At 34.5% G+C, this 23,362-nt stretch overlaps 1 protein-coding gene across 2 annotated transcripts; it reads left to right on the top strand.

The window, feature by feature from the left end:
- The first annotated feature begins 1,122 nt into the window (after positions 1-1,122).
- On the top strand, positions 1,123-21,442 carry LOC114251783 (G protein-coupled receptor Mth). 2 transcript variants are annotated; one of them, XM_028186168.2, is made up of 9 exons: positions 1,123-2,436; positions 3,016-3,257; positions 4,110-4,293; positions 7,340-7,418; positions 13,430-13,614; positions 14,980-15,172; positions 17,422-17,612; positions 18,333-18,359; positions 19,383-21,442. In XM_028186168.2, the coding sequence occupies exons 1-9, from the start codon at positions 1,488-1,490 to the stop codon at positions 19,517-19,519; spliced, it is 2,187 nt and encodes a 728-aa protein (XP_028041969.2). In that variant the 5' UTR covers positions 1,123-1,487; the 3' UTR covers positions 19,520-21,442. The 2 variants fall into 2 exon arrangements, with proteins under 2 accessions (XP_028041969.2, XP_028041970.2); XM_028186169.2 differs by lacking the exon at positions 18,333-18,359 and having other exon boundaries at positions 1,129-2,436.
- The last annotated feature ends 1,920 nt before the right edge of the window (positions 21,443-23,362 follow it).

The raw sequence follows: 23,362 nt of genomic DNA, 5'->3' as shown, positions 1-23,362 counted from the left end.
CTATACTGAGATCTTAAAACTATATCTCAAGGTGTGTGGCGCATTTTACGTTGTAGATGTCTATGGGCTCCAGTAACCACATAACACCAGGTGGGCTGTGAGCTCGTCCACACATCTAAGCAATAAAAAAAATATATTAACTGCATAATTAAAACTACATTTACGGTTTAATCTCGCATGTTTATTGTCATTATATGGTTTCCGAAGTTTCCGATATGTTTCGAAGAGAAGACGAGATTAAACAAAGATACAGTTTTTTTAGTTTTTGTTTTATTGCATAGATGGATGGACGAGCTCACAGCCCACCTGGGGTTAAGTGGTTACTGGAGCCCATAGACATATACAACGTAAATGCGCCACCCACCTTGAGATATGAGTTCTAAGGTCTCAGTATAGTTACGACTGCCCCACCCTTCAAACCGAAACGCATTACTGCTTTACGACAGAAAATTTATTACAATTTATTACAAATTACACAATTTTACAAATTACACAAATTACATTTATTACAATTTACATTCTGTTGCCTGTAGATATTTATTGTTTCATTCAGCATCACATTTCGTGGTCTAAAGGATAAGACGTCCAGTGCATTCGTATCTAGCGATGCAACGATGTTCGAATCCCGCGGGCGGGTACCAATTTTTCTAATGAAATATGTACTTAACAAACGTTCACGATTGACTTCCGCGGTTACTACTAACACTGCCTGAGACATAAGATTTCAGTCTCAAATGTATTATACTATAGTATAACGGTTGTACAATGCATGACTATTTCGCGGCATAAATAGACAGGATGATGGTACTTATTCGAGTGGGCTTACAATATGCCCCAGCGGTAAGATAATTCAATACAATCACATCACACTACGTTTAGATAAATGTTAAAATTCGTGAAAAACTAAAATAAATTGTTTCACTTAATTAATTTCAATGCTTTGATTGTTTACAATTTAGATAATGGTCTTGTCAATTTCGATTTTTTGCTTATCGGTGAGTGCCGTTGAACGTTGATATCGTTGATAACATCAGGCGTGCTTGAAAAGTATTTATGTTTGAAATTCTCAGTACTCGATCGCTTCATGTTTTATCATATCAGTTAAAAGTCTTATGAATCGACTTCTTTGGCAAAAATGTCATAGTTTTTGTAAACATTACGGAATCAAGACGTTTCTTATTGTTATTATTATTTTACTCTTAAAATATAATATATTTTTAAAAAACAAGAAAGGTTGTTGTACGTGTCTAGACAGTGTATTCGCGGCCATCACAACGGCGTTACAGCCTCTGAAGCGATTAAATCCAAGTCTGTCCGAAAATTCGGCAATCGGCATCACTTCTACGCAAGCATTGCTCCAATTCGCACGTCCATATCCCCAACAAAATAAAAAATAAACAATGGTGGATACGGTGAGCGACACTCACCATACGCTGTGAATAATTTCGTAAATTGTTTTAATGACTGTGATTTAAGTTTATTGAAAAATGACGTGGCATTTGTTCTTTATTTGCGTATTTTTTTATTATACAAGTGTCAGTGCTGAATCCTATGAAAAAGTGGTTGCATTTAGGAAGTGTTGTATTGAGAATCAAAGTTTAGTTAGATCATTTGAAGTCAACAAGACTGAAAGTTTTGTATGCCTAGACCGGTCCACTATTGAAGATAATTATAATATTTCTGCATCTCCACTCCTGATAGGTGAGAATGTTAATACTGTATATGGCACCCCAGTGTGTGACCAGATGGAATTGTCTCAAGTGACTGCTACTGAATTCGATTCTGATCAAGACCATCGTTGCTATGACAGACTGATAATAGAAACGATAAACGGCACGATTAAACAGAACATACCGAAAATTGTTGCTTTAACTTGCGCGAATTTTAAAAATAATACCAAGAATCTCATGAAATCAAAGCTAACGGTAGATCGCATCAAGAAATGTTGTCCAAAAGGTCAAAGCTACGATCCGAAATATCATTTTTGTAGGCTCAGCGACTCGGAAAATAATGAACAGACGCTAATAAAAAGATTAAATTTGAGTTCAGATCATATTTATGAAGTTGAGAACGAGTTACATTGTAAAGCTGTTGAAGCCGGTATTGAATTGAGTGAAGAGAAATTTTCGTTAGTAGTAGAAGGAAGTAACTTAATTGTGACCAGAAAATTTTCAGAAAAGAGTCATATTGCACACCCCGGAGAATGGTGCATAGATCGCATGTTCCCCGGGGAAAGTCTCATTGCTCGAATGTGCACAAACAGCTGTTCTGATTTTGATGCGTTTTGTGTGAAGAAGTGTTGTCCTGTGGGACAGCATTATAAAACGTTGCGATGTGGAAGTTTTGTCAGTAGATGTGTGCCGAATAAGGATAGCGTGGCGTTTAATATTTCGAATTATTTGGACGAATTAAAGGCTAATTATGATGATATCCCGGGTAAGTTTGGTTAACTTTTTTTCAGATTCACGACTCTGTGATTTTTTCAAAACTTTAATAATATGATGGGATCTCTTCGTATTTAGTTTTCTTCGTAAATTTTATAAATAACTAGATAATGACCGAGCTTTGCTCAGTTTTTTTTGATAGCTTGTGTTTTTTAGATATTATATTTAAATACGAATTACATATTGATAAAATGATGAAGTATATAATATTTTTCGATCTTACCGACAGAGTAATAAAAAAATATGAACTGGTTATTTAAAGAAAAAATCAAAATTATCGATAAAGTTGATTATTGAAAACACGAATAAAAGAATATTTTCTGAAAATAAATCGTAGCTAGATCGAAATTATGAAAAATCGTTGGAGCCATTTCCGAGATTCAGATTATATATATAGGATTATGTATATACAAGAATGGCTCGTTTAAAGATATTATTATATATCGTACTTTCGTCTGCCTTGAGATGTCTTAATTTGGATGGTTAAATACAAAATATAAATATCGAAAAAAAAAAAAAAATTCGTCCACACGCAAAGGAATAATTTTAATTCTCATTTTAAATTGTTTAGATGTGCTTGGGATCCGTTCAGACTTGCTGTGCTCCGCCGGAAGAGTGGCACTAAACATAAGTGCTGATTATGACAAACACGAATTGACTCGAGATGGATATCTTCGGTCTGCTATAAGCGATCATGGTGATTACTGTTTTGAGACATTCGATAGTAGACAGTGTCCTGGTGGTGATTTGACCGTTACTGCAGTCACATGTTTCGTCAAACCGCAGATGAAAAATTTCCAAGTATCTTTTGTGGTAAGAATAATTACTGTTCTACATTTGTTTTCGATTCGCACTTACTGTCAATTCAAAATTAACAAGATTATCACAAAAGATTACATAATGACAAGTCTAGGTCTTCAGTAATTGAGAAAGCTGATGGCATTGTTGATGTCTATGAGCGATAATGACTAATCACCATCAATCAGATGGGCCGTATGCTCACCAGCTAAAAATGGCAATAAAAAACACAAAAATTTGGCTAATTTTCGGATGACGAATAAATTATCTATCATCAAATCAATAAATTTGTAGACGATAGATCCACTAGTATTTTAAATTCATCTTAACGGATAAATATTTTTACACCGGAGCGCTTTCTTTATATCAAGTAAGATCAAATTAAATATAAAGCTTAATTTTATTAATTTGGGAACACATGTGCGACTAGTTATTTGTAATAATTAAAAACAAATTCCGCACGATATTTATCATTTCTAAAAGAAAATAAATACAAATATACAGTTTCAAATAGATCGAACTATGGACAAAAAAGAAATACATACTAGACAATAAGACTTTTTTGTTTCGAAAATATAAGGCTTGGACATCCCCTTTTAATAAAACAGCCACAAAAGAGAATAAAAAAAACACTAAGATGTTAATTAATATAGTACAAGATCGTATTACGTCAACCTATAAAAATAAAGGAACTGCAATCAGTGATTCTTCGTAACATAACATGTTTACTTAAAAATATGTGTTGAGATTGAAATGGCTACAACAGCTAATGAGATTTATTGAATTTTAAGGACAACTTACTTATTGTAGAGCTGTATTACTAAAGACATTAAAGCAAATCTAGAGTTTGAATGCTTTTTTTTTTAGCTTATTAGCATATCGAGCGTATGTCTGGCATTGACGTTGTTGGTGTATTGCGCTTTGCCAGAATTGTGGAACCTACACGGTCGCACCTTAATCTGCCACGTTAGTATGATGTTGCTGGCTTTCACCTGCCTCGCAAGGGTCCAGTATAAAGAAGTTGCTGATAATAAACTCTGTACATTGCTGGGTAAGTGTGATTTTTCTTAGGACCGTTTATTATATTTGAGGTGACTTAGACCTCGTGATCCTGTGACAATGCCGTAGTTTAGTAACGAGGTGGTACTTACGAACTTTATAAAGTAATCAATCGTAATGCTTCCTGTGTGCGACAACAAAAACTGTGAAATCTTTATTTATTTTTTTATTTTTTATTCCCCTTCTAGGCAGTCGAGCATACGGCCCACGGTGAGTGGTTACCGTCGCCCATGGACTTCAGCAAAGCCAGGGGCAGAGCCAAGCCGCTGCCTAAAAATGAGAACAATTCATTTAAATAAATTTTTAATAAAGTCAAATGATCAATATTAATAAGATTTGTGTGCAATTAGTGGATATGGTGTGAGCCGGCACGGCTCAGTACCTATCAGACTATCAGTGCCTATCAATAGATAATAATATTACAAGTACGAAATAGCCAATTTCGTAGTTGTAATATCTATTGACTCCGTTAAACTTGACTATAGGTCAGCACTATCTGAGCCAAAACCTATTAGAGGTAATAAATTATCAAATTATTTTCTAAGAAAATTATTGCGCGCTTTTCTGTCTCTGCGACTACAAAGAGAGAAATTGCGGCTAGGAGACTAATCGAGACTTAATGTGTTCTTTACTTGAAAACAATATGCTTTTTTAATCCTTACGAGTGGTCACAAGTACTTCTGAGCACTTGCACAAGGAAGTATTACTGGTGGCCCGAAGGTCTTTCCAGCTTCACCAGGAGGGATGGGAATTGCTAACAACTGCCCGAGTGTCTCCAAAGGAGACTTAAAAACTCAAGAGTAACTGATCCGCGAATGAATCTAAATTGAGCAGATAGCTGTGTATAGTAACTTTTATCCTTATTTCAGAAAGCCAATAAATAAATGTGTCGTGTATTGACGAAATTATAAATAAGTTCATAACGTTCTAAGATATATGTAAGTGTTTTGGTTGGGGGTTGACAGGAGTTGCCCTTGCTAGGACTAGTCAATAATTCATGAATGTCATGAAATTCTTACTTCCTCGAATATTAATAAAAATTTCATATCTAAAAGCATTTGGTGCTAATTTCCCATAGGTACATTAGGCTGGCTTACAAAGCCAATCATTGTGTGTTATCATCGTAAAATTATGTTATGATCTAAGTGGGTGGTGTTACGTGGAGTGTGAAAGCGTTGAACATTGTGATAAAGAGTTGTTATTACGTAGTTATTACGCGTGTTATGATAAAATATGAACGCGTTTTAGTAATTAAAGGACCGGTCTTTGTGGCGAGGCTTGGGGGAGGCTTATGTCCAGCAGTGGACGTCTGTGGGCTGATAAGAAGAAGGATTAAAACTGTAGTCCTTATTCTCGTTGAAAATAATATTCAGTGGTTTAAAAAAAAAAAACCTTAAATATTTTAAATTAATATCTTCATTACATTATTCAATGATACGAAATTTGTTAGCTCGTCTTAGAATTTTCAACTTTATTTTGACCGATTAATGTAAGAGGCATCACGAATATGACAACGACGCCCAGTATCTCATCCTCTTATAATATTATATACATACTGTACGTCAAAAAATATTATTTTTATTTATCAGCAAAGCTGGGGCTTTTGGTATTAGGCGGTCTGAAATCAATTGACAGCGCAGAAATATTACTGTTATCTACTTTGAAATCATTAGCTCTATGATTAAAAAAGAGACTAAAAAATTCTTAAAAAAAGTTCGCACGATCGGAGCTTAAAAAGGCGCGTGCGTCGGTGGCACCAACTAACGTGGGCTTAAAGCATGTTTTATCACGACAACGACCGAAAATTAAACAGGAAACTGTGGGAATGAAGTTACTCATTTTTTCATGAGCGCTTCTTTTAATAGTAAGATTTTTCGCTCAAGCAGAAGTGATTTCATCACGCGCAATGAATAATAAACAAATCAAAATAGGAAAATGGCGTCTATCTTTACGCACGCAATTGAAAATGAATACACAGCGAAAAAGTACACGTTCATGTCTGTTCACATTTTTAATTAAATCTATTAATTATTATAATCGTCCAATATTTTTCTTGTACCCTAATTATTTACTTAAGTGCAAACCTTTCTTGCGTTACACGTAATCTTGTTCTAATACCGGTGCTAATTACTTATCCGACCACGACGGGGCAACGCAAAGCCGCCGTCTCCCGAAACGTGTCTTGTCGGATCTGGGATCCCCCGGGTTCAGTCTTGGTGCTTTTAGGCCTCTCAAGCAGGTCTCAAGAGCTCGACGAGCAAACTAACCCATAGACACAGTCCACTGAGTTTCGTCGGATCTTCTCAGTGGATCGTGATTCCGATCCGGTGGTAGATTCTGCGAAGTACTGCTCTTGCCAAGGCTAGTGTTTTATTTATTGCTTAGATAGGTGGACCAGCTCACAGCCCACCTGGTGTTAAGTGGTTACTGGATCCCATAGACATCTACAACTTAAATGCGCCACCCACCTTGAGATATAAGTTCTAAGATCTCAGTATAGTTACAACGGCTGCCCTACCCTTCAAACCGAAACGTATTATTGCTTCACGGCAGAAATAGGCAAGGCGGTGGTACCTACCCGCGCGGACTCACAAGAGGTCCTACCACCAGTAAAGTAGTGTTAGCAAATTGTCTCAGGTTGAGCCCGTGAGCTCACCTAACCGTCCGGGCGTAGCTGGAATAGCCAACCAGAGAATTTTAGGCAACCAGAGAATAGGTAGAAAAAAAATAGAATTTTCAATTTATGAAATTTGAACTTTATTAGTAGAGAATCCCAGAGTCTACCAAATTACCACTGATACTCTATTACCATATTCAGTCGTTTACTAATGGAGAAAAAGATAATACACTTCAGTTTTTTAATTGATAAAGAATTTTTAATCTCCAGCACATCGTAATTGCATTATATCACCAGCTTGTTTTTACATATCTATAATTTTATTCTCACGTATTATAGAATAATAATACGATTTATAAATATCATTTTGCATGTTGCCATAATATAAATGATCAATAACACAGTCCCATTGTTTACACAGGGTACGGGATCTACTTTGGATTCGTAGCGGCATTTGCTTGGCTTAACGTCATGTGCCTCGACATCTGGTGGACATTTGGGTAAGTTCAATATCAACAAATCTGTGCTCAGAATAAATGCATGCCTAATAAGGAGACGAGCCATATTATCCGTCAGATTTACAATGGTTTTTGTGGGCTATCTTTGATTTTATTAACATACAACTTTTCCATCTTTTTTTACTAATTTTTCGGTTACAAGCAGTCATGCTATCGAAAAGTGTCAGTCATAAAACATGTTATTTTTTTTAGGAAATCAATTTTTTTATTTTTTATTTCTTAGGTGGGTAGACGAGCTCACAGCCCACCTGGAGTTAAGTGGTTACTGGAGCCCATAGACATCTACAACGTAAATGCGCCACCCACCTTGAGATATAAGTTCTAAGATCTCAGTATAGTTACAACGGCTGCCCTACCCTTCAAACCGAAACGCATTACTTCTTCACGGCAGAAATAGGCAGGGCGGTGCTACCTACCCGCGCGGACTCACAAGAGGTCCTACCACCAGTAATAATAGTAATGCTCAATAAGTGATTGAAATTAGACCAAAGTCACTATCACCTCCGAACTCGTAATCTTTTTTATAGTATTTTCTCTTTTGTTTAATGTTGACATTTTTTTTGTTCAAATGGGCGAAACAAACGAATTTTATACCTAAAATTTTAACTAATATTACTAATGCTCGTAAATAGGTTAATTTAGAAAAAAGAAAACCGGTCGATAAACAGTGGAGAAAAGGGCACTGAACTGTTTGTTTGTCTTTACCTAATTTTATTTAGATACAATTACTTCGCTAAAGGTTATGTTTGAAATACAATTAAAAATACGCAAATAAACTAAATTATTAAGTAAATAAATCATTTGATCATTCTCAATTTATTGATAGTTCAATTTCAACACAAAAACTAAGTGTTTCTTGCTATCTGACGTGTTTGTCATTATGAGTAGTACAGTCTTTGAGTAATAAAAGTGAAATCATGAAACCACAAACTATTACATACTCTGCTTAGTCAGAGGTTTGATAAATTAAAATTATTATATAAATATCTTAATATTAACAATCAAAGACAAATCAGACACGGCAATCTGACCCCAAGCTAGGATTCCCTGTGCGTTTAAATATATACATAACCTAGCGATCACTACTCAGATAAAAAGCAAAAAACCGATCGTCACACGAAAGTTTGCTCGAAGTGGGAATATTAATATCCACGACTCTCAATTCCCCTTTTTTTATCCTACATATGCTGATAGCCTTGAGAAACATATCAGCTTCTCTTTGACGTGTAGGTGAACTCACGGGGCTCAAACCGGGTCTGTTGCTAACACTGGCTCTAGCAAGAGCAGTGCTTCGCAGAATCTACCTCCAGATCGAAGACGCGACCCACTGAGAAAATCCGGCGAGAAACTCAGTGGGCTGTGTCTATGGGTTAATTCACTCGTCGAGCCCTTCGTCGCAAGCGACGGCTTCGACGAGGACGGTGACTGGAAACTCCGCAGTCAAGGGCGCTAAGTATTGCGCCATTGAATTACTCAATAGATATTAGGGATTTTTCCACAAGGGTATGTAATGAACTCGCTTTCTATGTTGGGTCTGAACCCAGGATTTTCTAGTTGGCTTAGTGGTTAATGACCCATCGATTCCCTGTTAGAGTCATTATTTTGGTTAAAGATATATAGCATTCGGGATTTGGGTGTACTTTTCTTGACTTGTAATGTAATATTGGAAAAATCATAGCTTCGGGTCCATCGATGTACAAGTTTGATTATTAAAAAAAACACTAGACAATACCTAAGTTTTCAAAAATATTTTCATATCAGATTCACATTTATAATATACTGGTGTTGTTATAATTCTAAGTTTTATTAATCATATCAATAGTCAGAATTTTATACTTTAATCTAGGTCAAAACATAAAAGTATTTGATTTGAAAAAAAAATATGGAAAAGTTTTTAAATGAACGTATTGAGTGTGATTCAAATTCTTTTCTCGTATTCCTCAGACATTGTATCGTTTAATGTATTCAGCGATTTCATTGAAATGAATAGTGTATAGAACCGTTGACGATGTTTCTGAGTAAAACTGTAGTAATACCGATTAATGTAAATAAAATCGCGAGCGATGTAGTTTGTGGGCAAGCATCAATCAAGCTTCCTACAACAACGAGGATTTTACAGATTCGTAATACATAAGGCGCTCAGTGCAAATGGAGTGAGTGTTACGACTAATTTAAACTATAGCTTATAGGTTCAAATTACAGCAAAATACGTACACTATCCCTTATTATTGTAACTAGATGATGACGGAGCTTTGCTCGGTTTTTTTTTTGATAACGCCATCTTGGTTAGTTGCCCTCAATCAAGAAAAATAGTATTATTATTCGCCAATATATGTCGGGAGGAGTTGATTATTGAAAACACGAATAAAACAACATTTTCTGAAAATAAATCGTAGCTAGATCGATTTATCGCCCCCGAAATCCCCTGTATACTAAATTTTATGAAAATCGTTGGAGCCGTTTCCGAGATTCAGGTTATATATATATTAATATACAAGAATTGCTCGTTTAAAGGTATAAGATTTGGAAGTAATCTCTCACACCAACCAATAACTAGTGGAAACATCACAGCCGACATAAGATCTTTCGCAATGGCTTTGTCGTAAAATGTGATAAATATTTACTTCGTCTGAGAATCGAAGTGTTTACATATGGGCTCATTGATATTTACACATCGGTCGGAGGAACCAGCCATAATGTTTGCTAGTCATGTACAACCTTTAACGAGAATGAAAACGTAACGTTTTTCTAAATATTTCACAATGACCTCAGAATGTATTTTAAGTTCAGTAATTCAAATAATAATATGAGTTTCCGTTTTGTCGTTTGCAGTGATAATACATTAAATTCAAACGATAAGTGATGTTTCGAGTTGTACATTAAAATTAGTAATGGTACTAATAAATAATTAACTTACAACACTTAACTATGACAGGAAATTTATAAAAATAAGACTTTAAATTAATGGGCTTGTTTTTGTGAATGACCGTCAAACGATGTTAGAAAATACGTATATATTTATTAGGAGATTTGGGTTGTTGGTATTTAATGACATGACAATGATAAGGATATCGTCATAAATCAGAGAAGGATTCCATAGGGGATTTAAGTATCTCACGACCCATGACGAAGAGGTGCGAGTACATTAGGATTATAGGTACTTAATATGTACACATTGCAAATTTTATTTTTAGTTTTCATTACAAGAGGCGACAAATTATTACTATAATTATGAATTTGAAATATTAATAATATATTATTTATATTGGAATTGTAAAGAAGATGCTAGTTAATACAATGAAGAAGATGTCGGCAGAGAGTTGAAATATTACGATGTCGGCATAAAATATGTGTCGTAAATAAAAGCCGACTAAAGGATTAACCGGAGAATGTGCATCAGTGTTATTTGAGTACAACATGTTGTGATTGTAACTGGCACTTACTGATTGTATGGGGGAATTGTAAGCCCACACCGGTATGTCACCATCATCCTGCCTATTTTTACCGCGAAGCAATCATATGTAGTGCTACATAATGCAATTGAGGCTGGTTGTAATTGGGTGGGTCGCAGCATTCACGTTGTGATCACTTAACATCAGGTGGACCGTGACCTTCGTGTTTTATCTCACTCGATATTGTTTGATGTAGACTGCAAAGGTTAGAAGGTGTAGTTAAACTAAATAATGCCTAAATCCTACTTTTATTAGCTTCGATTATAAGTGAGCATTTACAGCGTTATGCAATAAGCCTGTCAGTTGGGTGCCATTAAGGTTTAACAGGCGGCATGTAGACTAATTATGACTTCATTATTTGGATTAATAAAGCGCTAATGGAACGGGATGTACACATTATAATCAGACAAAAGATAATGAAAAAGGACAGAACATTAAACTGAGTTTACGTGTTAGCTATGGTACGGGCGTGGTTTAATTAAACCACGTCATCGACAGAGCACTCTACTGGAATACCGGCGCAAAATATTGAATAGTTAAACAAAAAACAGACGGCTAAATATAGTTCTCAATCTCAGACCAAGAGTCGGAGGTCACGTGTAGACGGAGATTGCTTTGGATTCTAAAATTTAGATGGGTCTGTTCCATTAAACCTCGAATTCAATATGGATGAGAATTAATTAAGTTTTCTTAATTGATTGAGCGAACGAGAACTACCACAGTTCTGCTTTTAACCAACTACTTTTCAATATTCAATACAATTGATATTTTGATCTCGTAACTTCGGACGGGTTGCGACATACGCGTAGTAATGTCAATGGGCTTCTGTAATTACTTAAGATAAGGGGGTCGTAAGCTTGTATGCCTATTTAGAGCAATAAAGAGTTATAGAGGTTTTATTGGTATTTTATATTAAACCTAGTATGTTTTCTTCAAAATTTAATTTATAAAGCAACCAGTGGGAAGTAGTTATACTAGGTGGGGCGATAAATCTTGTTTTAGGTTTAATGATATTATTCATTAAACCTAAAACAATCGTGCAATCATGTTCAACTAAATTTAAAAAAAAATTAAGATTTTAAATTAGACTTGAATTATTCATAACGTATTTTTTAGAGAACTTACATCATTCTCACAATTTTATCGCTTTCTTGCACTTGTTTCTTTTGTGATAGCTACGCCCATAATATAGAAGAAAAAAGCTGTTAAATGTGGTACATTTATTTATTTTGACAATTTCAAAAATATATCCATTATTCGAAATTATTTCTCACTTAAACGAAGATTCGAGTGATCATTTCATTGTTTTAATGTAGCGCTCAAAATTTAAGATAAAACTATATATCGACGCTTGAAAGGCAAACGTGACTAAGGCAAACGTGACTAAGCTACAATAACTGCTTTATACATAAATGATAGGCAATAACCATATTCGATCCACAAAAAAAATATATTTCTAGGTCTATTAAAATCATTTCAATCCTACAACTAGATTCGTTTAAATAGATTTTTTTTTCAGGTATTTCAACTTTAAATTAGTCTAATGTAAAGTTCACGCATTGTCGCTTAGTCACGTTTGCCTTTCAAGCGTCGATATGTATCTTAGAGTTCCGATAAATTCGATAAGGGCGATCAAAATAAAGCATTTTCTTATTTATAGTTAGGATATTCTGGTGGGATAATCTTGGCAGCTCCATAAACAACGTATGGTAAATGTTAACACTGGAGTTTGTTTACGTTTTCATAATTTAGATGAACACGATTACACTATTAGTCATTAAGCCCAAAGATAAAGGTTTATTGTTTCACCTAGAACGACTAGAATGTTTCCCACGGTTTCATTCGTAAGTCCAGGTTAAAAAAAGAAAATATGATGATGTAAAAGTTTTTAAAATTTTATTGATCTGAATGGGCAGACGATTTCAAGACAGTTGATTTTCATGTCATGTAATATTATTCAGTTAATTTTAAGTTAATTTTAAGCGTTTCCATGTTATTTTCGATTCATTTTTTTGACCTTCCAATGTATCGCTCGCCCTTAACGTAACTGTCGTAAAATTTTTATTGTTATTGATGAATTAATAGTCGTGTACAAATACTAAAATAGGTAATAGTCAGATGAAAATAGTATAAGGACTTCATTTTTTCTTTATTGATTCTTATAATATCGTTAAATTAAACATAGAAACCAAATATGCTTATGAACAATACATAAGTTAAATCCACACATGAGGTATTATTATCTGAGTACCTACTCGTTAGCTCCTTTTTATTTACGTACATACATGAGCGCTACGATCTGTCCTTCACAATCACGATCGCAACCACGACCACTCTGACAGGAGTGTCTAACTAAGAAGAAGAAGACATCTGTCTTTCTCTAAACGTGGCTTATAAAGAATCCTCAACAGTAGGTAGCAGTTTGGCTACACTCTTATCGTAGCTGATGTCCATGAGTGACTGTGTCCAACAGGTGACCAGTATCAGGTAAAAAATAATATGTTTATATTTGGAAAAAAAATTGTATGAATTTTATTTCAGGAGTGTGAGAATGGTGCAACCTTTGAGGAAGTCAGGAGCCGAGTGGCGAAGATTTCTCTGCTATTCGTTGTATGCGTGGGGTTTTGCGAGCATCCTGACCCTTGTAATGTTTATTCTCGACGAGTATCCTATTGCAATAGAACTTGACGCCAACATCGGCAGCGGCATGTGTTGGTTCGGCTCACGTTAGTACTTATTTAAACTTATATATGAAATTATTATCCCATCTAATATACAGAGTTGTTTGATATTTTTGTTGATATCGGAAATCTTATGAATTCATGATATTGTCCGAATGCTGTGTTAACGTGAAAAGATGATTCATGCGTATACATTTTCTTTATTTGAACGGATGGACTAGTGCAGTCCGTCACTCATTATTTTTGAATTTGTTTCTTTTGATCAAAAAGAAGATAAAGGTGTTCGAATAATTTTGTTCGACGTTTTGTAAACAACTTGCGGATTCATGTCTTTTTACCATTCATTTCTTTTCGTATTGTTACGTATTTGAAAATTGGATCGATTGAGATGCTACAGAAAAGAAATCAAATTAATGTTATTAAAGCATCGTTTCATTAAAGCAAAATCGTTTCAGCATGCGAATTGCTTAGATTATATAGGTCAAACAATTGAAGGTCTGTAATGTTTACGTATACGATGGTAGACATCAATAAAGTAGACGCACCTGGAATTGGGTAGTAATTAGTAAATTACTTGCTCAGGTTATGTGAAAACATAAGTTTTTTTTTTTTATTGCTTAGATGTGTGGACGAGCTCACAGCCCACCTGGTGTTAAGTGGTTACTGGAGCCCATAGACATCTACAACGTAAATGCGCCACACACCTTGAGATATAGTTCTAAGGTCTCAGTATAGTCACAACGGCTGCCCCACCCTTCAAACCGAAACGCATTACTGCTTCACGGCTGAAATAGGCGGGGCGGTGGTACCTACCCGTGCGGACTCACAAGAGGTCCTACCACCAGTAATTACGCAAATTATAAATTTGCGGGTTTGATTTTTATTGCACGGTGTTATTCCTTCACCGTGGAAGTCAATCGTGAACTTTTGTTGAGTACGTATTTCATTAGAAAAAATCACTTCATCAGACTTTGACGTTCAACCGATGACGTTTGTGTATCATGAAAAGATTTTGCTATAATCAAATCGAGTTTATTTGTCAATTAGTTGTCAATATAAACGTGAATACGGGAAATTTTATATTGATTTGGAATAATCATATTTGGCGATGACTAATATATTTTTTCCATTGGTTTACAGAAATCTTTAGTAATATGGTTTGAAACCTAAACTTTGACTAATTAATCACTATTGTAAAGACTTTACATTCATATTCAAAATCATTGATGTATGATTACATAATTAAGAAACTTTGATTAATCAATGTTAATTTTAAAATGTATTAAAAACGATTTTTTGATTCCAACGATGGTTGACATTGAATTATAATAATGAAGTGGTCGATTGATTTTGGATTTTAGTAATTTTAAGTCAATTGTTGTGAAATGTTGTTAAATTGAATATTTTCAGTGCAAAACGAGCGGTCAGATTGGCCTCACTACATTTTCTTCGTGATTCCGATGGGTCTTGTGACATGTACGAATTTCATCCTGTGGGTGTTGACGGCGCGGCATTGCGCTCGAGTCAAGTCCGAGGTCCATCGGCTGCAGGCGGGCTCGGTTGGTGACCGCGCCAAGCGACGTTTCCGTATTGACAGAGCTAAGTAAGTTAACAGTTATATTTACTCAACGTACAATAAATCCTTAGAAAATAGTATATTTTATACATCATATCTTTATCTATATCTTTTATAAATCATACTTTTAATACTGTATAAACTATTATATGTATGTATGTGTGTATGTATTTATGAATGTATGTATATATGTGGGATGGTATGGCGAAATTTAGTGGATATTTAGTTTAACAACAAAATCTTTTATTCTTTCAAAAAAATACTACATACACATTCGTAACATCGTTATGTCAATTTTATATCTGTCAGTTATATTTTTTTCTTTTAAGAATAAAACTCGTGTGCCAGTGAGAATTAACCAAAAAGTACCGATATCCCACTTATATGTATAATTGTACATAATATATACTTTTTTTTGTGTATATTTGTAACTTAATACAAATTTCATTGCACCTACTACTATTTACTCTGCACTACCTTTGGTTGACTGGTAGAGAATGCCTTAGGCATGAAGTCCGCCAATGTAAATTTTACATGAAGTGTAATAAATAAAAATGTCGTATTTATAATTGTGAACTTGGACGGTTGTAGATACCACTATTCTGGGTATTTCTTCCATGAGGTTGTCAAGCCTTCAGTGTGCTTAGTCCGAGTTTTTAACAGCGCCCCTAGCAACAAACGTAGGCAAACGTTCCAACTCCATACAAATTCGAGTTAACTTTTACGCTATCGAGAATGTTAAAAAACTCGCACTAAGACGCATACTGTTATGACGTGTAGGATAGCCGCTATACAGATTAGGACTTCGATCTCCTACCTCAAGGCTATATTAATTTTATGAATATGGACTATGTAATACTTAAAAATCTACTAGTTAAGTTAAATGATGGTTGAGGTTTGACTGTATTTACTTTTATCATGTTGACGCTAACTGTTCCATTGATGTCATCGCTCTAGGTGAACGCGAACGGAAAACCCGAGCTACAGCAAAAAAATATCTTTTATCCGGTTCGTTCCTTTTGTTGGTTGGATGTGCTGAGAGTTTTACAACAAAAGTGTTGTCATAATTAATATACCACAGAGTTTCTTTGATTTGTTTTTTGTAAATGCACGTAGGCATGACTATGGCCGATGACTCGATAATTAAACAGCTTTGCACTATCTTAATTTGTTTATAGATTTAGGCGCAATTACATTCTAATGTGATCAATGTATTTGAGTTGCGGATACTTGACAGCTGTAATAGAGATATGGTGATGACCTTAACGTTTCTGAGCGTGTAAACAACTATCAAAATAGTACGATACTACGTAATCTGGTGCACGCTATTCAAAGAATATTGTCATTGATTGAGACATGAATCTATATAGAGTAGCTATGTAGACATCGACGAGTAATACATAGATTTATTGGTAGTGACGTAACTCTGTATTTTTGTCTAGTCATCGTGTATTTGTATATATGTTGGTATTTAGTATTTTTTATTCTAGTATCTACTTTTAATTTTGTAAAATATAAAGTAATCAGTTCTATGATCAAACCGTTTCAGAAGAAAAAAATTAAATATCGAATCGTGTATGGATGACGAGTCACGCCCGCCGCGTTGTGCTTACTTATCTTAATATAGTTTTTTCGGTGCAAACGAACAATAGATTTCTAAGAACCATGATTGGACTATACGAAACAAACAGAAAAACATATTATATAGGTACTTATCTATTGATAAGTATATAACATGTTTTTTCTGTTCGAAACCACACATGCATATAACCACACATAAAAAAATAGTATGTCTTATGGCAGAAATGATTAAGTAGGACGTTGCTATCCACCAGTGAGTTCTCCTTCTCGTGAGTGAGAGTGAAAAAGTTTATGATTGTGTATTCAAAATAAAATTTGCAAATTGTCGTGGAGAGCTTTCTCTCAGAATACAATTTCTAGGAATAAAAGAGAAAGTTTGTACAGTCCTTTGGTCGCAATAAATTATTAAAGCCATAGAAAAAAATGTACTGATTTTGCCACAAAATTATGTTGGCTCTTCTTAGCAAACCTTAATCACCCGTGCTGTTATGCCTTGAACATCCTTTTTTTGTATGTACACTACACGTGCTAACTGCTCATTGGCAGTTTCGGGGTCCTTGAAATTGACTAAAGAAAATAAGCCGACTATTATTATAATGACAAATAGACGATCGTTATGGAACACCTAGTAGTAGTGGTACATAATAATACATGGAATTTAAAGGATAGGCAATTAATAATTGTAACACTTCTAGGTACCTTTTGACCGGAAAACTGTGGGTGGTGATGGGAGCGGGATGGATATCGGAGCTTCTTTCTACTATCGCTTCAGAACCAAAGTGGCTTTGGACCATCGTTGACCTTCTGAATGAACTACAAGGAGTCTTCATATTCCTCATACTAGTGTTCAAGCCTAAGCTGTACTACCTAATCCGAAAGAGACTAGGTAAAATTCTGATGTTTCTCTATGATAATAGTTTTCGATCTGATTACTTGTGTAGCTATTGTGATGCTCTATCATTGCCATTGACATAGAACGTACTTTAAAAAATACGGAAAGGATTTTCTATTAAACTAATCTTTTTCTCAATATTTTTTATAGGATTCTGTTTTAGTAGGGCATTATTATTTGTCTACAGGAGTATTTGTTTATGTAAATCGTTACACCACAAAAGTTAATACTACTCGTAATACAAAGTATTGAAAATAAAAAGTAATAAGCGTTTCATGTTGAGTGCAACTCCAAATGTAAATAAAAAAAAATTTACACATCAAAAGTACAAATTTAATTTTCATATTAGAAACGAAGTGACGAGTAAAAATAGATAACTCTCAGTATTATAATTATTATTTTATTTCATTAGTTATTATTAATGATTTTTAGCAAGAATTAAATCATTATCATTATACGATTAGCAAACAATATGATGACATGGATCAGGATGAAAATAAATATATTCGAATGTTTTTTTGTAACTTATTACAAATAAATCTTAACATCGTTTCGAAATTATATGGTCATAAATGGCGTTTATTTTTGGGGAGTACATACTCTGAAGGGAGACTGAAATGTTCGGTGTTCGCTTTTATGACAATAATCATACTTTTACCGTTTACATTATTGTTTTACTTTCTGTAAAATTTAGAGTATATTTTGATTTTTCAGGTTGTTCACGGATACCGATAGACCCAAGTATAACTTAAATTTTACTTGTTGTATTATACTATACTCAGTTGTTTTGTAACATTCTTCTAATTTATTTAAAACACCAGAATTCTTTTCTTATAATTCCTTAACGCTACCTTAAACGTGGCTTTAACTCGAGAGGCACGTTCGATGTGGTATAAAAATGTAATCATGCTAATTAACTAACGCTTTATTTAGAGTTGTAATTCCTAACTCAAAAAAGATTTGGCTAAAGCGTTCAAATTGGCTATCTAATAAATTTGTCACACACTATACTATATCGAGGGGTGAAAGACTATTTGGTTTAAGCGACATTTTTGCAACTTTACAGGAGAGCCATTTAAAGGTTAAAAGTTTGGAAAAAGCACTATATCAAAAATTCTTCTATTTTAATGGGGTAGCCGGTAAACTAAATTGAAGCTTAAAACGAACCTTTAATTATAAAGATAAATGTCGCGTATTAAGCAAAATGTGCCTTAAAAAAAGCCTTTCATCTCTCGTTTGGCGATTGGATGTTACTATGAGATTCGGAGTCTGGTTACTAATAAAATAACTGTCATGATTTTTTATAAAAATAATAATGAATTCTTTTAAATGGACCAGCGTACATAGCTTTTTTGAGGTGCAACTTGAATCTTTAGATTCTACACTCCACATTTTGAGGCTGATAAGTGGGTTTGTGAGAGTTTGCACCGCTTGGCGCTGCCGATAGTTCAATATCGTTTGAATAACTTCGCATTACTGGCAGATTTCAATTCAATTTCAAGCAAAATGTATTTTTTTCTTATCGAAACCGTTTTGTGAGAACGGTTGTCTACACATAAATCTATATGTGATACCATCACTGTAGATAGTTTTTAATTTAAGTGTAGGATGAATAAAAAAATCGAAGCGTTATTAATTGTTAACATGTTACTTTTAAATTTGCTATATGTTTTTAGAAAACTCCGGCTCTCATTCTGCATTGTAATTTGTAAAGTTTCTCCTAATAGTGTTTTAAGATTACTAATTGTGTACTAATATGAACAGGGCTGGAGAAACCGGATGCTCAGAAGAATGGCGGTACGTCATCTGGTCGTACATCTTCCACCTTTCTGTCGAGGACCATCAGCAATGACGAGCGCGCCAATCTCCGAGTTTCACAACTTAACACCAAGCAAGCTTAGCTTTGTACTTGAATGGTGAAGCACTGCATTTTAATTAAATCGGAAATTCACACATTATCATCCTTAGTGTTAACTTTCATGTTGTGATGGAAAAAGATTTTGTTATTAATTGAATTTCACTTACGTGTATAAAACTCACTTTAGACAGTAGCAATATCGTTAAACATCGTAATATGCCTTAACATTTCCCATTTATGAAAGTAGATCGAATATTCATCCTGTGAAACTAATAACATTCATTCCTTAATGATTCTTCAACAGATTTTTGAAAGGTTCCCTAGGTTTAGTTTATAGATTTTTGTAGTGGTAGCATTCTCTACGCGTTAATTCTTGCTGAATGAAATTCTTCTCTTTCAATTACGAAGTTACAGGTTCAGAGTCCAAGCTTTCATTAAAACCAGCACTCTGTGTTCGGTATTCTTAGTGTCAACTGTAATTAGCGTAAACTTTGTTAAATTTTATAATATTTTTTGCCTTAATGATTCAGGGAATATTATTTCATTTGTCTACTTTATCGAATGTGAATACACCTTAAATGTATCGCAGCATATAGACATGACAATTCCGTATTTTCAAATGTATTAAGTAATCATTCTTATGTTATACGTTTTTAGTCTAGTCATTGTTTAAGTATAAATTTAAGCTATCAGGTAATCCATAAGTTAATTTTGTTTGACTGTTATCTTTATAGTACTCTTGTGTTTAATATTTGAGTAATCGTGAATTCAAATAATATCTTTAGCACGGTTAATCAGGTAGGTAGTACTTACTAATATTAATTAGTTTTGGATTTATCGTTTACAATTAATGTATATTTATAATAATGAAATTCACCCATCGAAATCCAACACGCCTAAAATGTGTTGGTGTTGTAGATGATCCTTAATTTATCTTTATTCAATCTCTATAATCTTTATTCAATAATATCCTTGGAGGTGCATGAGGAAGGGTTGTTGCATCGTAATTTTCGTATTCAATTCTTATAGTTAAAATTTGATTTGCATTTGTAAATTATACTATGTATGTTTGAGTTTGAAAAAAATTTTTTTTTTTTTTTTTTATTGCCCTTGTTGGCAGACGAGCATACGGCCCACCTGATGGTGAGTGGTTACCGTCGCCCATGGACTTCAGCAATGCCAGGGGCAGAGCCAAGCCGCTGCCTACCGCTTAAACACGGGCTATTTTTTCATACCGATAGACTACTGCTATTAGAATTTTTAATATGGCACAAATATAATTTTCTTATGAATAAAATTCAAAATTCTTGGAATTCTCGAACAAAGTATATTTTATAATATCATTGTAGTTTTGTCTTTGTTGAAACTTTTTTTATTTAGATTAAATTAGTTAGTTGGTATACGTTCAATATTTTATCGTTTATAAGAAAACTAGTTTGGGGTGTATATTTTCTTTATATGTACTATTCCACAAAAATCTAATTGTATTTCACGGTTTTATACCATGTCACGTTTCTCGCTATATTGTGAGCGGAGCGGTCTTTTGTTTTTCCGGGTAGGGTACTCGTAACACGCGGTTGCTTTAATGTTATCATCGTCGTTCAAGAATATTCTTAATACCCGATGCACCGGCCCCCTGTGCATTTATCATCAGCTCGACTGATCAGGGTAATCACCAACTTTGAAATTGAAGCTTCAACTAACTTTCTTATATTATTGATCCATTAATAGCGACCAAATTTTAGTAATAGTAAAATAATTAGTTAGCTATTTGCATGCCACCATTTAATCATCTAATTTGTGAATTAAGATAAGAATAAGGTCTTTTTTGTTAATACGTACCTGTTATTTAGATTATGTATCTATTGCTTATCCACTGTTCTTTAAATATTATACATATTATATTACACAATTATGTCACATTAAGAAAATTAAGTGAAAAATGAAAATAAAAAGTTCCATTCCAGTTTTGTTTTGTATCATTTTTCTTTTTTATGTGTGCGTTAAAATGATGATTATTCTCTCAGGACAATTAGCAATTAATCTGCATATCGACGCTTGAAAGGCAAACGTGACTAAGCGACAATGCGTGAACTTTACATTAGACTAATTTAAAGTTGAAATACCTGAAAAAAAATATATTTTAACGAATCTAGCTGTAGGATTGAAATGATCTTAATAGACCTAGAAATATATTTTTTTTGTGCATCGAATATGGTTATTGCCTATGATTTATGTATAAAGCAGTTATTGTCGCTTAGTCTCGTTTGCCTTTCAAGCGTCGATATACATGTGAAATATGTTACCGTTTTGTAGCATTCCGTTAAATTGTTCCTTAATTCTTTTTAATCATAAAACAATAGATGGCTGACCGGAATGGAACCATTTCAACCTGTACGAACAGTACGAAATGGTACAATTCCGATAAATACTGTTTATATCATGTTTATTTTTATGCAATTACGAAAATGGAAGTTCCCCCGGCGAGTTTTCCTATTTTTAAGAATATATTGTTTGAGATTCTAGGCTTTTTAAGTCTTCTTATTGGGGAGCCTATAGCCCTTTAGGTATAAAGTGGTTACAGAAGTATGTAGACATCTGTCTAACTATCTACGTAAATGCTACTCGCCGAGTAAGGGCTCGACGAGTAAATTAACCCAGAGACACAGCCCACTAAATTTCTCGCCGGATCTTCTCAGTGGGTCGCGTTTCCGATCCGGTGGTAGATTCTGCGAAGCAGGGCTCTTGCTAGGGTTCGTGTTAGCAACATCGTCAGGTTTGAGCCCCGTGAGCTCACCTCACTAGTTAAGGTTACGCTGAAATAGTCTCTCAAGGCTATCAGCGTAGGTAGGAAAAAAAGGAAGACTATCCGACCCTTTAAATCGGAATGCACAGCTTCTTCATGCCCTTAGGCAAAGCCTTATCACCACTAATTACGTAAATTAATTAATATGCTTTAGCCACCAGTAAGAACGTAAATTTATAAATTTTGCGGGCCGTCATTACACACAAAGTCATTCTCTCATCGTGTAAGTTATTCGTATTAGGCTGTTGATGTTAGGATGTTGATGGTCTATCTGCGGGAATTGAACCCTGATATTTAAAATATAAACGTTTGATCTGCTTTTAGCGTAAATGCTAGGTGTCTAAATCTTAGGAAATAACTGATTTGATTAAAGATGAATCTAACCTAGTTCAGCTGTCTTGAAGTGTCTCAGAATTGATTTAACTCTCATTTCCTGTATCAGCCATGTAAGTCGAAAATCGTCGTGGCCTTAAGGGTAAGATGTCCGGTGATTCGTGTTCGAATCCCGCTGACAAGTTCCAATTTTTCTAATGAAATACGTACTTACATGTTCACGATTGACTTCCAGGGTGAAGGAATAACATCGTGTAGTAAAAATCAAATCCGCAAAGTTATAATTTGCGTAATTACTGGTGGTAAGACCTCTTGTGAGTACACACGGGTAGGTACCACCAACCTGGACTATTTCTGCCGTGAAGCAGTAATGCGTTTCGGTTTGAAAGGTGGGGCAGCCGCTGTAGCTATACTGAAACCCTAGAACTCATATCTCAAGGTGGGTGGCGGCATTTTACGTTGTAGATGTCTATGGGCTTCGGTAACCATTTAACACTAGGTGGGCCGTGAGCTCGTGCCCCCAACTAAGCAATGAAAAAAAACATAATTAATGTATCCATGAACTATGGCGGTTTAACCAGGTTCATTTACCAAGTGTATATAAATATTTTACTGATATCTAATCTTTAAGCCTAGGGAGTGATGTTTGCTCAGCCGTAAACTCCAAATCAATTTACAATGGACTGCCTTCATAAGTCCCTTGTGTGTATATGCTTATCTGCCTTCTATATAAAATCTGTAGCTTGC

This window comes from Bombyx mandarina, chromosome 04 (assembly GCF_030267445.1).
Source record: "Bombyx mandarina strain Sakado chromosome 04, ASM3026744v2".
Classification (NCBI taxonomy): domain Eukaryota; kingdom Metazoa; phylum Arthropoda; class Insecta; order Lepidoptera; family Bombycidae; genus Bombyx; species Bombyx mandarina.
This window is presented reverse-complemented; position numbering and strand designations above follow the sequence as displayed.

Bases quoted from the DNA above. Each gene is read 5' to 3' on its own strand.
- LOC114251783 (XM_028186168.2), top strand. From the start codon at position 1,488: ATGACGTGGCATTTGTTCTTTATTTGCGTATTTTTTTATTATACAAGT. The intron at 4,294-7,339 runs GTAAGTGTGATT...TTGTTTACACAG, and splicing joins TAAACTCTGTACATTGCTGG to GGTACGGGATCTACTTTGGA. The intron at 17,613-18,332 runs GTAAAATTCTGA...TTGATTTTTCAG, and splicing joins CCTAATCCGAAAGAGACTAG to GTTGTTCACGGATACCGATA.